The 13,581-nt window shown below is 42.1% G+C and overlaps 1 protein-coding gene across 1 annotated transcript in view; it reads left to right on the forward strand.

Annotated features, from left to right (window-relative positions):
- Positions 1–13,581, forward strand: part of ITPR1 (inositol 1,4,5-trisphosphate receptor type 1) — a 347,955-nt gene that overhangs the window by 204,903 nt on the left and 129,471 nt on the right. Inside the window, exons 35-38 of the mRNA XM_058288936.2 lie at positions 905–1,033; positions 6,636–6,756; positions 9,286–9,470; positions 13,244–13,392. Of these exons, the coding sequence (XP_058144919.1) occupies positions 905–1,033; positions 6,636–6,756; positions 9,286–9,470; positions 13,244–13,392 (584 nt within the window). The remainder of the gene's footprint in view (positions 1–904; positions 1,034–6,635; positions 6,757–9,285; positions 9,471–13,243; positions 13,393–13,581) is intronic.

The raw sequence follows: 13,581 nt of genomic DNA on the forward strand, positions 1-13,581 counted from the left end.
TACTGGACTCTGCCCTTGCAGTGCAAAAGCAGCCATGGCAATGTGTAAATGAATGGGCATGGCTGTGTCCCAGTAGAACTTTATTTTAAAAATATCAGCCACCAGGCCAGTCCAATGGGCCTTACTCTTTTGGTCCCTACATGAAACTGTTCAGAAAGGCTGTAAAATCAGTTACTAATTTCCTTCTATGAATGCATTCTCAAACTGCTCTGTACTGAGCTCAGAACATTCTGTTAATAAAACTTGAATTTAAAAAATATGTTCTTTAAGCCTGTTCTTCTAAATGGCTGATCTTACTCCAAAGAGTAAAATTAAGTAGAGTATAGGTGAAATCAAAGGTCCCTTTTCCCTCCAAAACCTGTATAGTCACTTATTCTGAATTACACCCCACTATTATGAACAAAGTATATCAATAAAACATTTATTGAATGGGAGAGCATTCATTATAGGATTTTAGGATATCAGGCATGGAGGACTGCAGGGATATCATTGACTCTCTTGGTTTTATGAATGAGGAAACTGTGGCCCTGAGCAGATGAATGGCTTAACTATGAGGACAGAATTAAAACACCTGTACACTTACTATATTTTTACTGCAGTTTACAACACTGGTAGTTACCATGTTTTCACTGCCCCTTTGGGGTTTTAGACTTGCCATTCATGAGTAGGAAGATGGAAGAAATCTCATACCAGTTTTAGTGTTTTATAATTCTACCCCATGATAGTTGAGTAATCTTTTTCCATGATTTGTTTTATTATTTTTATCTTTTAATAGGAGAAATATTGACCTGCAGGCTTTTTATGTGTCATTGTAGGGGTAGTTAGGAGAGGGCATTGATTTGTTAAAGGTAAAATTGGTGTGCAAGTTTCGACGTAATGTTTAAAGCATCCCCTTGTCTTCCAGGCCTGTAACAATACAAGTGATAGGAAGCATGCAGACTCAATTTTGGAGAAGTATGTTACCGAAATCGTTATGAGTATCGTTACTACCTTCTTCAGTTCTCCCTTCTCAGATCAGAGTACAACATTGCAGGTAAGAAATAAAAACGTAGATCCAGGGTGTTCACTGCAGACCTTCAGCAGTTGGAGTGAATGCTAATTTGGGAGTGATCAGCTTTAGGTGAAGCTCTCTGCAAATCATTCATAAAAGATGCTTTCCTCTTTGTGAAGGTCACTTTTTCAGGATCCCTTGGATAAAGTAGGACTTGAGGTTATTTACCTGTACAAGATGGTTTTAATGTTTGTTAATTTTCTCTTTAAAACTCTTTATTCTTTTTTTCCCCTTCGACCTTGTCCCCCATTACTAGAGAGAAGAAGCTCTCAAATAGGTGCAAGCATATCAACACTTTTTTAAAGGCACTTTTTTAACTGGGAGTATGTACCTAGAGTTCCCTTTTAACTGGGAGTATGTACCTAGAGTTCATCAGAAATGGTGTACTGCTGATGAGCTGAACCATCACAGCAGGGCTGCTGCATTGCACAGCTCCAGAGGCACCATTCACCTTGAACTCCAGGTGCATGGTGCCCCTGCAGTTGTGCAGTGCAGCAGCCCTGCCTGATGATTCTCTGTGTACTGACAGTTTCAAACCTTAAATCCATAGATCTTTTTTTTTTTTTAAACTTGGGAAAATCTCTCTATAAATTCACATTTAGGTCAGTTGCTATGGCATTCTTACCAAAGGTGCATTACAGAATGAACGTTGGTGTTGGTCTCCATTGGGAAGAAGAGAAATATTAACTGTTCTTGTCATGGAGAAAGATGGAAGCAGTGCTGGGGCTGATGGGTGGCCTAGGCCGATTGGCTTTTAGGCAAATAATGTGAATTACTGTACATTTTCTAAGGGAAGAGTGATCCATGGTCAGTATAATATACCCTGCTGCTGTTTCGTAGGTGCTGCTGTGTTCCAATAGCTCTACAAAGCAGTCCGTATGAGCTGAGAACAGCCTATAAGGTCGATAGTAGTATCCCCATTTTGAAGCTGTGGCTCAGAGGGCTTTATTACAATGCCCGTGGTCACAGCTGTTGAGTAGCATAACCATGATTTCATTCCATTTCTGTCGGACAGTAAAACTTAAACTCTGAAACTTTTAGTGAGGTCTGTTTTCCTAGGGACTGGTGATAACCTTCTGTTTAGTTTAGAAATGACTTTAGCAGTTAAACTAAAGTGTCAGACTGTTAAAATGCTACCTTTAGAATGTCTACACATACTTCATGAGTAATTGGGGAGCAGGAGCTTGTTAGTTCACAAGCACATGAATTATTGGAGAACAGACTATGCTTCTTATACAATACTATTATACTAAGAGTCAGCCAGGAAACCTCTTTCTGTTAATGAGATTGGACTTGCTTCTCTTGTAGTTTAAAGTGACAGTCACTATGGCAATGCCCATTTTCCTGTAGATCATTGAAATGGAATTGCAAAACCAAATGTCAAAAGTAAATCAGTCAAATTAATTGGAAAACCATTTAACAGGTACTTGTGTTTTGGTTTTTCATCTTTGTCTCTGCTCTTTCCTTTTTACTCTGCCTTGTTCTGAATTGAGTTTTTGGCCCACCTAATAGCGAGCTTTGTCAGAGAACTGTCTTTTCAATGTAAACGGCATAACTCCTTAGCAAGGCCGAACTTGTCCATATGTATTTAGAATGTAAGTTGGTTTTTTAGAGTTTTTTTTTCTTAAGATTTATTTATTTCTCTCCCCTCCCCCTGCTCCAGTTGTCTGTTCTCTGTGTCTATTTGCTGCGTGTTCTTCTTTGTCTGCTTCTGTTGTTGTCAGCAGCACGGGAATCTGTGTTTCTTTTTGTTGCGTCATCTTGTGTCAGCCCTCCGTGCATGCAGCACCATTCTTGGGCAGGCTGCATTTTCTCTCGCGCTGGGTAGCTCTCCTTATGGGGCGCACTCCTTGCGCGTGGGGCTCCCCTACGTGGGGGACACCCCTGTGTGGCACGGCACTCCTTGAGCACATCAGCACTGTGCATGGGCCAGCTGCACACGGGTCAAGGAGGTCCGGGGTTTGAACCGCAGACCTCCCATGTGGTAGACGGATTCCCTAACCACTGGGCCAAGTCTGCTTCCCTAGAGTTTTTTTTAAAAGGGGTCTTATGCCTTTCCTGAACATTTATTGTCAAGGAATACTATGTGAGGCTCTCACAGTCTATTTTGTTTTATTTACCTATTGAAAGCCATATGTCTTAATTCCTCAGCTAGATTTTTATTTCATTCTTCCCTCCCTCCCCACTCACATTTGTAAAAGAGGAAAATAATGAACTTGAGTTTAGCCGTGATACAGTTAACGTACCAGTGGAGTGTCCAGGTGGCAGCTGGAAATGTGGGATTCAGGGAACAAGTATAGAATTCTAGTAGCTTTAGAGCAGAGCAAAACCAATTAGACCTAACATACATATATAGAACACCTCACCCAACAAGAGGAGTGCACATGGATCTTTCCCATGGATAGACCATATCTTAAGTCACAAAACAGGTCTCAAAACATTCAGAAATATTGAAGTCATGCAATATATCTTGTCCGACTACAATAGAATGAAGCTAGAAATAAATAACAGAGGGAGAAAGGGAAGATTTACAAATATGTGGAAATTAAACAGCGTACTCTGAAATGGCTAATGGATTAAAGAGAAAAATCACAAGGGAAGTTAGAAAATATTGTAAGGCAAATGAAAATGGAAACACAACATACCCAAACTTATGGGATGCTGCAAAGATAGTGCTGAGAGGGAAATTTATAGCTCTAAATGCTTACATTAAAAAAGAAGAAAGATTTCAAATCAGAACCCTAACCTCAAAAACTGAAAGAACTAGGGGAAAAAAGAGCAAACTAAGCCCAAATGAGCAGAAAGAAGGAAATAACAAAGATTAGAGGAGAGATAAATGAAATAAAGAATTAAAAAAGCAGCAGAGAGAATCAACCAAACCAAAAGTCGGTTCTTTGAAAAGATCAATAAAATTGACAAACCTTTTACTAGACTGACCAAAAAGGGGGGACAAAAATGACTCAAATCAGAAATGAAAAGGGAACATTACTCCTGACATTACTACCCCGCTGAAATAAAAAGGTCAGTAAGAAGATACTATGAACAGCTGTACACCAACAAATTGGACAACCTAGATGAAATGGACAAATTCCTAGAAACATGCAAACTCCCTACATTGACTCAAGAAGAAGGAGAAGACCCCAACAAACCAATAACTGTAAAGAGGGTGAATCAGTAAACAAACACTTCCCAACAAAGAAAAGCCCAGGATCAAATGGCTTCACTGGTGCATGTTACCAGGCATTCTAAGAAGAATTAACACCAGTCCTTTGCAAACTCTTCCAAAAAATTAGAGGCGGGTAAAGTTGTGTTCACATCCCCATACTGCCCCTTCCTAGCTCTGGGAACTTGGGAGGTCACTGAACTTCAGAACCTCTTTTCTTATATGTTACACAGGGATATAATAACCTTACATGGTTATTGCGAGAGTTAGAGAGAATGTTTATGAAACATCTAGCCCAATTCCTGGCACATAGTAGGTACTTAAAAAATAGTAGGTTATGCTGTTCTTTGCAAGACTCCAGCCTCTGTGAGGGCCAGTTATGCCTTATGGCCATGGTTTCGTATATTGTTTTATCCTTTGCACCTAGCACTGGTGCTAGCTAAGGTGCTAAGGTGTTGAGGGAGCAAATGAATCAGTGGTGCTTGATACTCAGGGGAGCGAGCTGTAGAGACCAAAGATAAACCTTTTCCAGTTGAAGTCTTGGCCAGAAAAATGAAGTGGCCGACTTGAAGGGAGCTGTGCCAAGCACAAATTATTAAGGATGGGATTTCAAAGAGGTCAGAGGAAGATCTGGGAGTTAGTATGGTAGCAGGGTGGGATTCATGAACAAGAAGGAACTTGGGTATCAAGAGAGGAGAGAATTTAGGGAGAAGGTGAAGGGACAGCCATGTCTGCTTTTGTCCAAGAGATTGAGTGAACAGATACCAGCAAAGTCCATTGAATTTGAGCTATTAGAAGGCCATTTCTCTGAGAACTTATTCAACCTTTGTGTATCCAGATATTAGATGGGAGCAGAGCAGATACTCAATAAATATGGACTCAATTAAAATTAATTTGGTCAAAGGGCACTTCTTTCTTGGTGTTGTGCTGTAGGGTTTCCATCCCCCTCCAGCACTTGTCAGTGGTATGATGCTTATTCTACTGCTTCCTTCCTAGGGTCATGGGAAGGGTTAGAGGAGATATGCATAAAACAGTCAGCATGGGGCCTGCATGCAGAACGTGCTCTCGGGAAATGGTGCTCTCCTGGGGCGCTGTGAGTTAGCTCAGAATTTAATGAGTTGCCGTAAGGCTCAGGGACTGTTGAGTGTAGTCACTGATCTGCTCCGTAAATATCAAGGTTTCTCAGGCTGCCTATGCACCTGCCCTCTCTCAGTAATGCAGTGTTATCTCTTGGTCAGCCATGAAGTATAGGACAGAAAGTGCTTCCTGAAGCAGGCGAGAGTGCTCTGGTGGTTCCCAGGTGAACTTGGTAAAAAGAGCACAGATTTTTGGTATCAGAGAGCCCTGAAATCAACTTCCTGCTGTGCCATTGCTGCTTTGCTCTTTTGCATCCATTCTTTAACCTTTCTGGGCCTTTGTTTTTCATTTCCAGCAGGGAGACAACACCTAAGACCTAGAATTGTTATGGAGGTCCAAATGAGATCATATGTGTAATAGCTGGCATGTGGTACACACTTGATAAATAGAAGTCATCTGAGTAATGTTTACAGGGAGGTTCTGAGTTCTTCTTAGTCTGCTTTATTTTCTTGTAAGAGACTTCCTTTTTCCCTAGCACTTTCAGTTGCTTTTATCTCCCTAAAGTTTTTCAATACATTTTCCTTGGCTGTATTATTTATTAGCCTCCTACTGTTTGTTTGAAGCAGCTATTTAAGTTCTCTCCCCCTAAACAAAAGACCAAAGGAGTACCTCATCATATATAATGATCTTTGCCTTGCCCAGTGGATTAAATAGAAGTTTGAATGCTCTTGCTTTAAAATGAGTACAAATTTATACCTTGATAGAGAGGAATAAATCCTACCATGTAGTTAGCTTCCAAGTACTTGTCTTTAGTAAATGAGTACTTATAGTTACCATCAGAACTGTCTTTTCTTTTTATTACTGAAGACGTTGCCAGAATTAAAGCTGTAAATAGCATTCTAGCCAAGATCCACTTATCAATTTGTATTTCCTGAATGAAAGCCAGATTCTACTCATAGACTATTTTATCTGGAAAGAATTTTGGAATTGATCTGCTTCAAGCCACTTATTTCATATGTTGGGTGAAGGTAACACTCAGAGAGGTGAAGTAGTTTGCCTTAAGTTACACATTGTTGGTAAATGGACAAGAATCCTGTTCTCTCAGACTTTGATTCTACTGCTCCTTCTTTTGGCCAAACTTAGATAATATCAAGTTTGTGCATAGGCTTGAAATACTTGGGAGTTTCTCTTTTTTAGCTACATAATATCTAACCAAGCGGATCCTTCCCCGTCTCACCCAAAAGTGCATTAACCCGTGACTGAAGGCCAGTGTCTACTCTGATTGCCTTGGGAATCTGTAAGGGAAAGTTCTCTTTTTACATTGCCTCTTGACCTTTCTTGCAGACTCGCCAACCTGTCTTTGTGCAACTATTACAAGGCGTTTTCAGGGTTTATCACTGCAACTGGTTAATGCCAAGCCAGAAAGCCTCCGTGGAGAGCTGTATTCGGGTGCTCTCTGATGTAGGTAAGACTTCATTTCAGTTTGGATTAAAACGTGGTGAAAAGGAATTGCCCAACAGCTATAAAGGCTATACTTATTGAGCACATGGGATAACTTTCCTAGGGTTATACACAGGAAGTCGTGGAGCCAGAACTGGAGCCAAGGTCTTCTTGAGTCGCAAACCTGGCTTTTATCTAATAAGCCAGCATTTGCCAAAATAAGAGCCCTTGAGTCCCTAAGTAAGGTGGGTCTGGAAAAACAAGATTCCATTTAATAAAAGTTCGGCAACTCTTGGCAGGTCACAGAGCATGCATGCTTGCTCAGGGCCCTGGGAAGTCCCTCATTGAAGAAACTAATTTGCTTAATCCGGAAAAACATATTTAGCCATATGGAAACTTGTTCTTTTTCCTGCAAAGCACCTGTCCGTATCCTGAGGAACACCCTTTCTCAGAAACGGCGCACTACTCCCTTAACTTCTTAACCATAAGTGTTTCTCGTCTCTCTCCTCCGTCTCCCCACACATCTCACGTCTCGCAGGCAGCTTTGAAAGGAAGTTATGAAAATTGCTGCTTCCTTCACCCTGACTTTATCAGACTTTATCACTTTACCTTTTTACCCCCACATAAATGCTCTGCAAAAGAATTAGCTTCTTGCCTAAAGTTGAGAAGAGAGTTCTTTGCCTGTGGAAGCTGGTTAGATCCCAGCAAACATTAACCAGCAAACCAAGACAGCTGGAGATCTTAGCACTGCTTCGTGGCTGTCCAGCAAGTATGGATTGTGTTTATTAGGGCTCCTTGTCTGACTTTCTGAAGCCTCTTATGGAGATATTGCTGTTTTAAAATTTTTATTATTTATGTGGCAATGTTTCCCATAAATGGGTAGGCTTTTTAAAGTATGTACACTATGGTAATTCATGATGTGATTCCCCCAACTTACCCTCCCCTGTCCCCATGTATGATATATGCATCATAAAGGATGTTATTACTGATGCCAAAAAAAATGTCTGAGTCCTTTCCACAGAAATTAATAGTCAGTTAGAATTTGAGGAAGTCACTGACTTAACTAGCCCGGTGCTCGTTGGGAGGTGAAAGCGTTCAGTACTCTTGGCAGTGATACAAAAAAACAAGGAGAGTTTATGTTTGTGAAATGGCAGGGCATAAAAAACAGCATAACCTATTAGCTCTAGGAACTTGTCCTTATGCTTCTTGGGGAATTACCCACTCCTGACTAAAATCTGCACCCAAAATCCACTGTTTCAGTCGTTCAACTTGAAAAAGGGTATCCTAGATCGATAATTTCTGGCTGAGATGTGTGTGTCCCATATATTCTGCTTTTTGTTTTTATATTTCTATTTTTCTTAACCCATTTTTCTATATTAAACTGTTAGAAAGCTGTTGGCTGATGGTGCCTTCCTCTAAATTGTGTTTTGTTATTGGAATTTACATGATCATTTCTCAGAGCTCTCTTTTCAGGATGCTGGAGATGTTTTTACAATTAGACAGGTAGTAGAGCACCTTCCATGCTCTATTTCAAACATTAAAAACAGGAAATAGTTGGCTTACTTTTTGGAGGGTGGTAGATCTCCCGTATGGAAAAAAGGATTATAAGTCTTGGTAATCTTCTTTTTTTACGTTAACATTTTTGGGGGGAATAATTGTAGATGTACAGGAAAGCCACACAGCACGGAGACCTCCCACATATCCCTCACCCTGTTTCCCTCACTGTCAACCGCTTACGTTACCACAGTGTTTTTGTCAAAGCTGAAAAACTGATGTTGAGACCAACGAGCCCTCAGACTTTATTTGGATTTCACCAGTTTTTCCACTGATGTCCTTTTTCTGCCCCAAGACCTTGTCCAGGCTACCACCTCACATTTAATTGTCACGACTCTCCAGGCTCCTCTGCTCCGTGTCAGTTCCTCAATCTTTTCTTATTTTTCATGACTTTCAGAGTTTTGAGTAGAACTGGTGAGGTGCCCTGTGGAATTCCCCCCAATGAGGAGGTGTCTGGTGCTTTTCTCGTGATTGGAAAACGGGAGTTATCCTTTTTTAATAGAGGAAAAGGAACCTATATAATAAGAACAGTTTATGTCTATGTGTTACCTTTTGTAATATGTTTGGCTTAAATCAGCGTTTTGTAGCTTGTTGTATACAAAGGCAAATTTGAGAGAAAATCTTTGGAAAATCAGGTCATCGGCCAAATTACCAAGACAGAAACCTGCCTTGGTAATACTTAAAATACTCTGACACATCAGAGACCTTAAGTAGTCACTCACTGAGGAAACCCATTGAACTACTCGGAATTGCCAGACTTACTGACCTTTGAACATTTTAGCTTTCTTCCTCAGCGCTGCTGCCTCCCCCTCCAGAATCTATACCGAGAAACCCTCACCTAAAGCAGGTTAAAGTTAAGTCCGAGTCCTTTCAATTCTGTGCAGGCCCAACCCATTACGGGCATGGAAAAACCTGCCCGATGGATAATGGGGAGTTAAGTTTCTCCCTCGGTTGTCCCCACAAAGGTTGTGGGCTCACAAGTCGTCTTTTTTCTGTGCAGCGAAGAGCCGGGCCATTGCCATCCCTGTGGACTTGGACAGCCAAGTCAACAACCTCTTCCTCAAGTCGCACAACATCGTGCAGAAGACCGCGATGAACTGGCGGCTGTCAGCCCGCAACGCCGCCCGCCGAGACTCGGTGCTGGCTGCTTCCAGAGACTACCGGAACATCATTGAGAGACTGCAGGTAGTACCTGGCGCTGGGAGGAGTGGTGCTGAACCTGGCTGTAGGTCGTTTCCAGACCTAGCAGTGCCTCCTGGGATCCAAGAGTGGCCATAGGGAGGTGTCTGTGTCGTGCAGTGAGTGGGCAAGGAAGAGTAATCAGGCGTGAGGGCCGGGATCATGAAGGAGAGAGAAAATCGCCGCACAAAGTCAAGGTCTTTAAAGGTTATCCTTAGACTTAGAGATTTCTTTGGGAAGAACGGGGCTCTGCTCTTATCAGGAATACTTTAAGTATTACAAGAGGCTGCCTAGTCTAAGGGCACAAGGGTCGCATTTTCCCCAGCAGTAGGAGGTTACCCTCCTGAACCAGCAGGCAAGCAGGTGTAGTGATGCCTGTATCAGAATTAGTGAAAATAAAGGTACTGCTAAATTCTTGCTAGATTGTACTAATTTTTTCTTAGTACCTACCAGGGGCTCTGCTCTCCCCTTGTTGAAGGAGAGAATAGCAAGTGTTAGATATATGTTAAATACTTAACCATGTATCTTAACAGGAACTTCTTTTTAAACAAGTGCTCCAAGTGATAGAGAGTCACAGATCTTTAGGGTGTGACTGCCTGAGTTCAGATCCTGGCCCCATTGCTTAGAAATTATGTCACCTTGGAGATGCTGCTTAACTTCCCTGTGCTTCAGTTTTCTGATCTGTAAAACAGGGTAGTAATGGCTCCTCCCTCGGAGTTGATGTGAGGATAAAGAAAGTTGTTACGTGTTTCAGTTATCTATGTCACCCTGAAAAAGTCCTCCTAAAACTGAGTCGTTTCAAACAGCAGCAGTTACGTTATTATCGTCACTGTTCTGGAGCTTGGCTGGGCTCAGCCAGATGTTTCTTGCTCAGGGTGTCTCATACCATCGCAGTCAGGTGGTGGCTGCAGTTGGTTGGACTCCACTGGAAGCCTTACTCCCTCACAGGCCGGGCAGGTGCTGCTGTGGTCACTGAGACCCCGGCGGTGGGACGGTGACCGAAACATCTCCTTGTGGCCTGGGCTTCCTCCCAGTGTGGCAGCTGGGTCCCAGATGGTCATCTCTAGAGAGAGACAGAGTGGACGCTGTATTGCTTCAGAAGCCACATTGTGTATCCTCTGTCATACTCGGTTAGTCAGGGCAACCACAAAGGTCCACTTAGGTTCAGGGAGAAGGGACACAGACCACCATTCGATGACAGGAATGCCAGAGTCACACTGTGCGAGGAAGGGGTGAGATGGGATATGTTGTGTGGCCATCTGTGGAAAGTACAGTACACACAAAACACAGTGCGTGGCAGATATCGAGCACTCAGGAAATGAGAGCTGCTGTTGTAATGATCATTTCTCCTGTTAGTGCTGGTACTACTATAGCTCTAATAATAATTATCAGATGAAGTAACTGAGCCTCTGTGGGGTTACATAACTTAGCTAAAGACAAATGAATTGGTTGATTCATCAACCCCATGCTTGACTCCGGGGGTGCTATGGTGAGCAGAAATAGAAACCATTTCTGCCTTCCCAGAGGCTCAGATATTAAAGGGAAGATAGGTTTTAGCCAATCAAACAGATAAATGTAAAATAGGAGGGGAACAAATGCTACAGAGAAGTGAGGAGTGCTGTGAGAGACTCTGAGGAGAACCTCATCTCATCTGGGTTGGCATTCCAGGAAGGTTACGTGAGGAGCCAGCATTAAACATAGGACGTGTTTAGAGGAAGGAACACAATGGAGGGAAACAGCCTGCTAAAGACCATACTCTACGAGAGAATGTGGCACGTTCCAAGACCAAAAGGAAGTTGGTGTGACTGGAGCTCAAGGAGCTAGCTGGGTGGGTTGACAGGGCAGTTAAGAATTTCAGCCTCATTAGGAGAGAACCGGTTCTTAAAGGCGGCTTGCTTCCCAGTGACCTCACTGTGCTTTTAGAAGGCAGAGAAATATTGTGGACTTATAACTATCTGACTACACAATGTTTTCTTGCCTGCTCCAACTCAGTAAGAAATTATCTGCCACCTAACAAACCAGTTTCTCATGCCCTTCTTAGATTTGTTATGTAATTCTTGGAGAAGAAAATAAAATTCATAGGCGTGTAATACTTGTTATAAAGCCTTGGCCAATGGTTTACAGGGGTTCTCATTATCCAATTAGTTTTTTTCTGAGTCCCTATAGTTATGCGATTACCTAGGAGAGCAATTTTATCTCATGTTAAAAAATTCACCTGCAAACTGACCATTTATATAATTAATCCCCATTCAGACATCCCTCTCACTTAACACTAGCATCTTTCCCTGCCCATCGCTTCTCCATCTTTGTCTGTCAGCCCCTCCCTGATTGCCGAATGTTACACATTTGACAACCCAGTGCAAATTGGTTGCAATGTAAAGTTCAGATCTTGAAAAAGATGCAGGATTTCATGCAATACACAAACATGGTGTTGAAGGACTAATTCAACACGTGCAAATGCAGTTGTCAAACAAGGGTCTGCCAAAGTTACAACCAGTTACTACTGAAGATGAGAAAATGGATTCGGTGCTTCCAAAGAGAGGAAACTGTTGAGGAAACTGATGAGACCCTCGGGCAATTTTGCAAATTTGACCTTTTTGGTTGTGTTGTGAAAGTCAAGATGAATTATGGGATGTTCCAATGTACTATCTTACAATATTATGGGGAAAATTACCCTTTCCACACCCCTCCAAAAAAGTTTTATTCATTCTTTATTCATCCTTGCGTTGTTGTATGATTACAATATCAACCCAGATTTTGTTAAATATAAGTTACAGTAAAATCAATTTCATATATTTTTGTTTTATTTTCTGGATGACAGATCAGTTCATTATTGACCACTACCAGTGAAATTTGGGTTCCTAATTAAGGTGGATGCAGTTTAAGTGACCTTTCCTTGCAAATTTCCTTGGTTAACTAAGCCCTAAGCCCTATTATGCTCTCCAACATGAAGTGTTCTCTCCCTGAATTAGACAGCATGCCTGTAGTGAGGTTATGGATCACCAAGCCAGAGAATAGGCCTTAGCATCTTTTGAAGATATTTTCTCATCTGTTTCCTGCCATTTGCCTTTATATGGTGTTTGTTGTGTTGGTTTTGCTGCTCTTTCAACTTTTCTCTGTTTTCCTTTCCTACAGCTATGTGTTTTGCATTTGAAGACCATCATGCTATCAGGGTACATGTATTTAGCATGTTGATACAGCATGTTCATTCATTTGTGTTCTCATTTTTATATGACTTATATGAATAATTCATGTTTGTTATAAAATAACCGGACAATGCTGGCAAGTATGGATATGTAGAAGGAAATTAAAATCACCTGTGATCCCACCACTCGGAGATAACCAGTAGTCATATTCTAGTAGTATTTGGTATGTAACCTTTAGATATTGATGCCATTTATAAATATAAGATCATATAGTCATACTACATTTGACCATTTTTACACTCATGTTGTAGACATCTTTCCATGTTGTTCAATATATTTTTTGCCTCATAATTTAAAAGATGTGGAATGCTCCCTGGAGTAGCGTAAGGCCATCTCACAAGAAGGAGTGGTGGGAATGTTGACTTTTAAAAACTCTGTTTTCTACATCAGGGGCTAATGCTTCAAGTAACCATCGTGTGACATTTAATCATTTGAGATAAATGCCAGAAAAGACTAAAGTTAATCCAACCTAGCGTAGCCTGTGCGTCATGTTGTAGGTCAGAAATCAGTGTCGTCCCCTCCCGTGGTCAGCGTCTGGGCTGAGCCTTGGACTGAGGCTGTGCTTCGTTCTAGGACATCGTCTCGGCGCTGGAGGACCGGCTGCGGCCGCTGGTGCAGGCGGAGCTGTCTGTGCTTGTGGATGTCCTCCACCGGCCCGAGCTGCTCTTCCCAGAGAACACAGACGCCAGAAGAAAATGTGAAAGTGGGGGTTTCATTTGCAAGTAAGCGGCCTCCCTCTCCAGGGCGCTGCCCTCGGCCGAGCCCAGATGACCAGGCATTTGTCCCCGCAGAGGGAGACGCTGGGCTGGTTTATAACGTGGTTGGGGGTCGTCAGCCAGCTCCCGGCCTGACCTTCTCATGGAGCGTTTGAAGGGAGAAGTTCTCATCTTACCTGCATGCCCCCTGTTCAC

The sequence above is a fragment of the Dasypus novemcinctus genome, chromosome 26 (assembly GCF_030445035.2).
Source record: "Dasypus novemcinctus isolate mDasNov1 chromosome 26, mDasNov1.1.hap2, whole genome shotgun sequence".
Taxonomy (NCBI): Eukaryota; Metazoa; Chordata; class Mammalia; order Cingulata; family Dasypodidae; genus Dasypus; species Dasypus novemcinctus.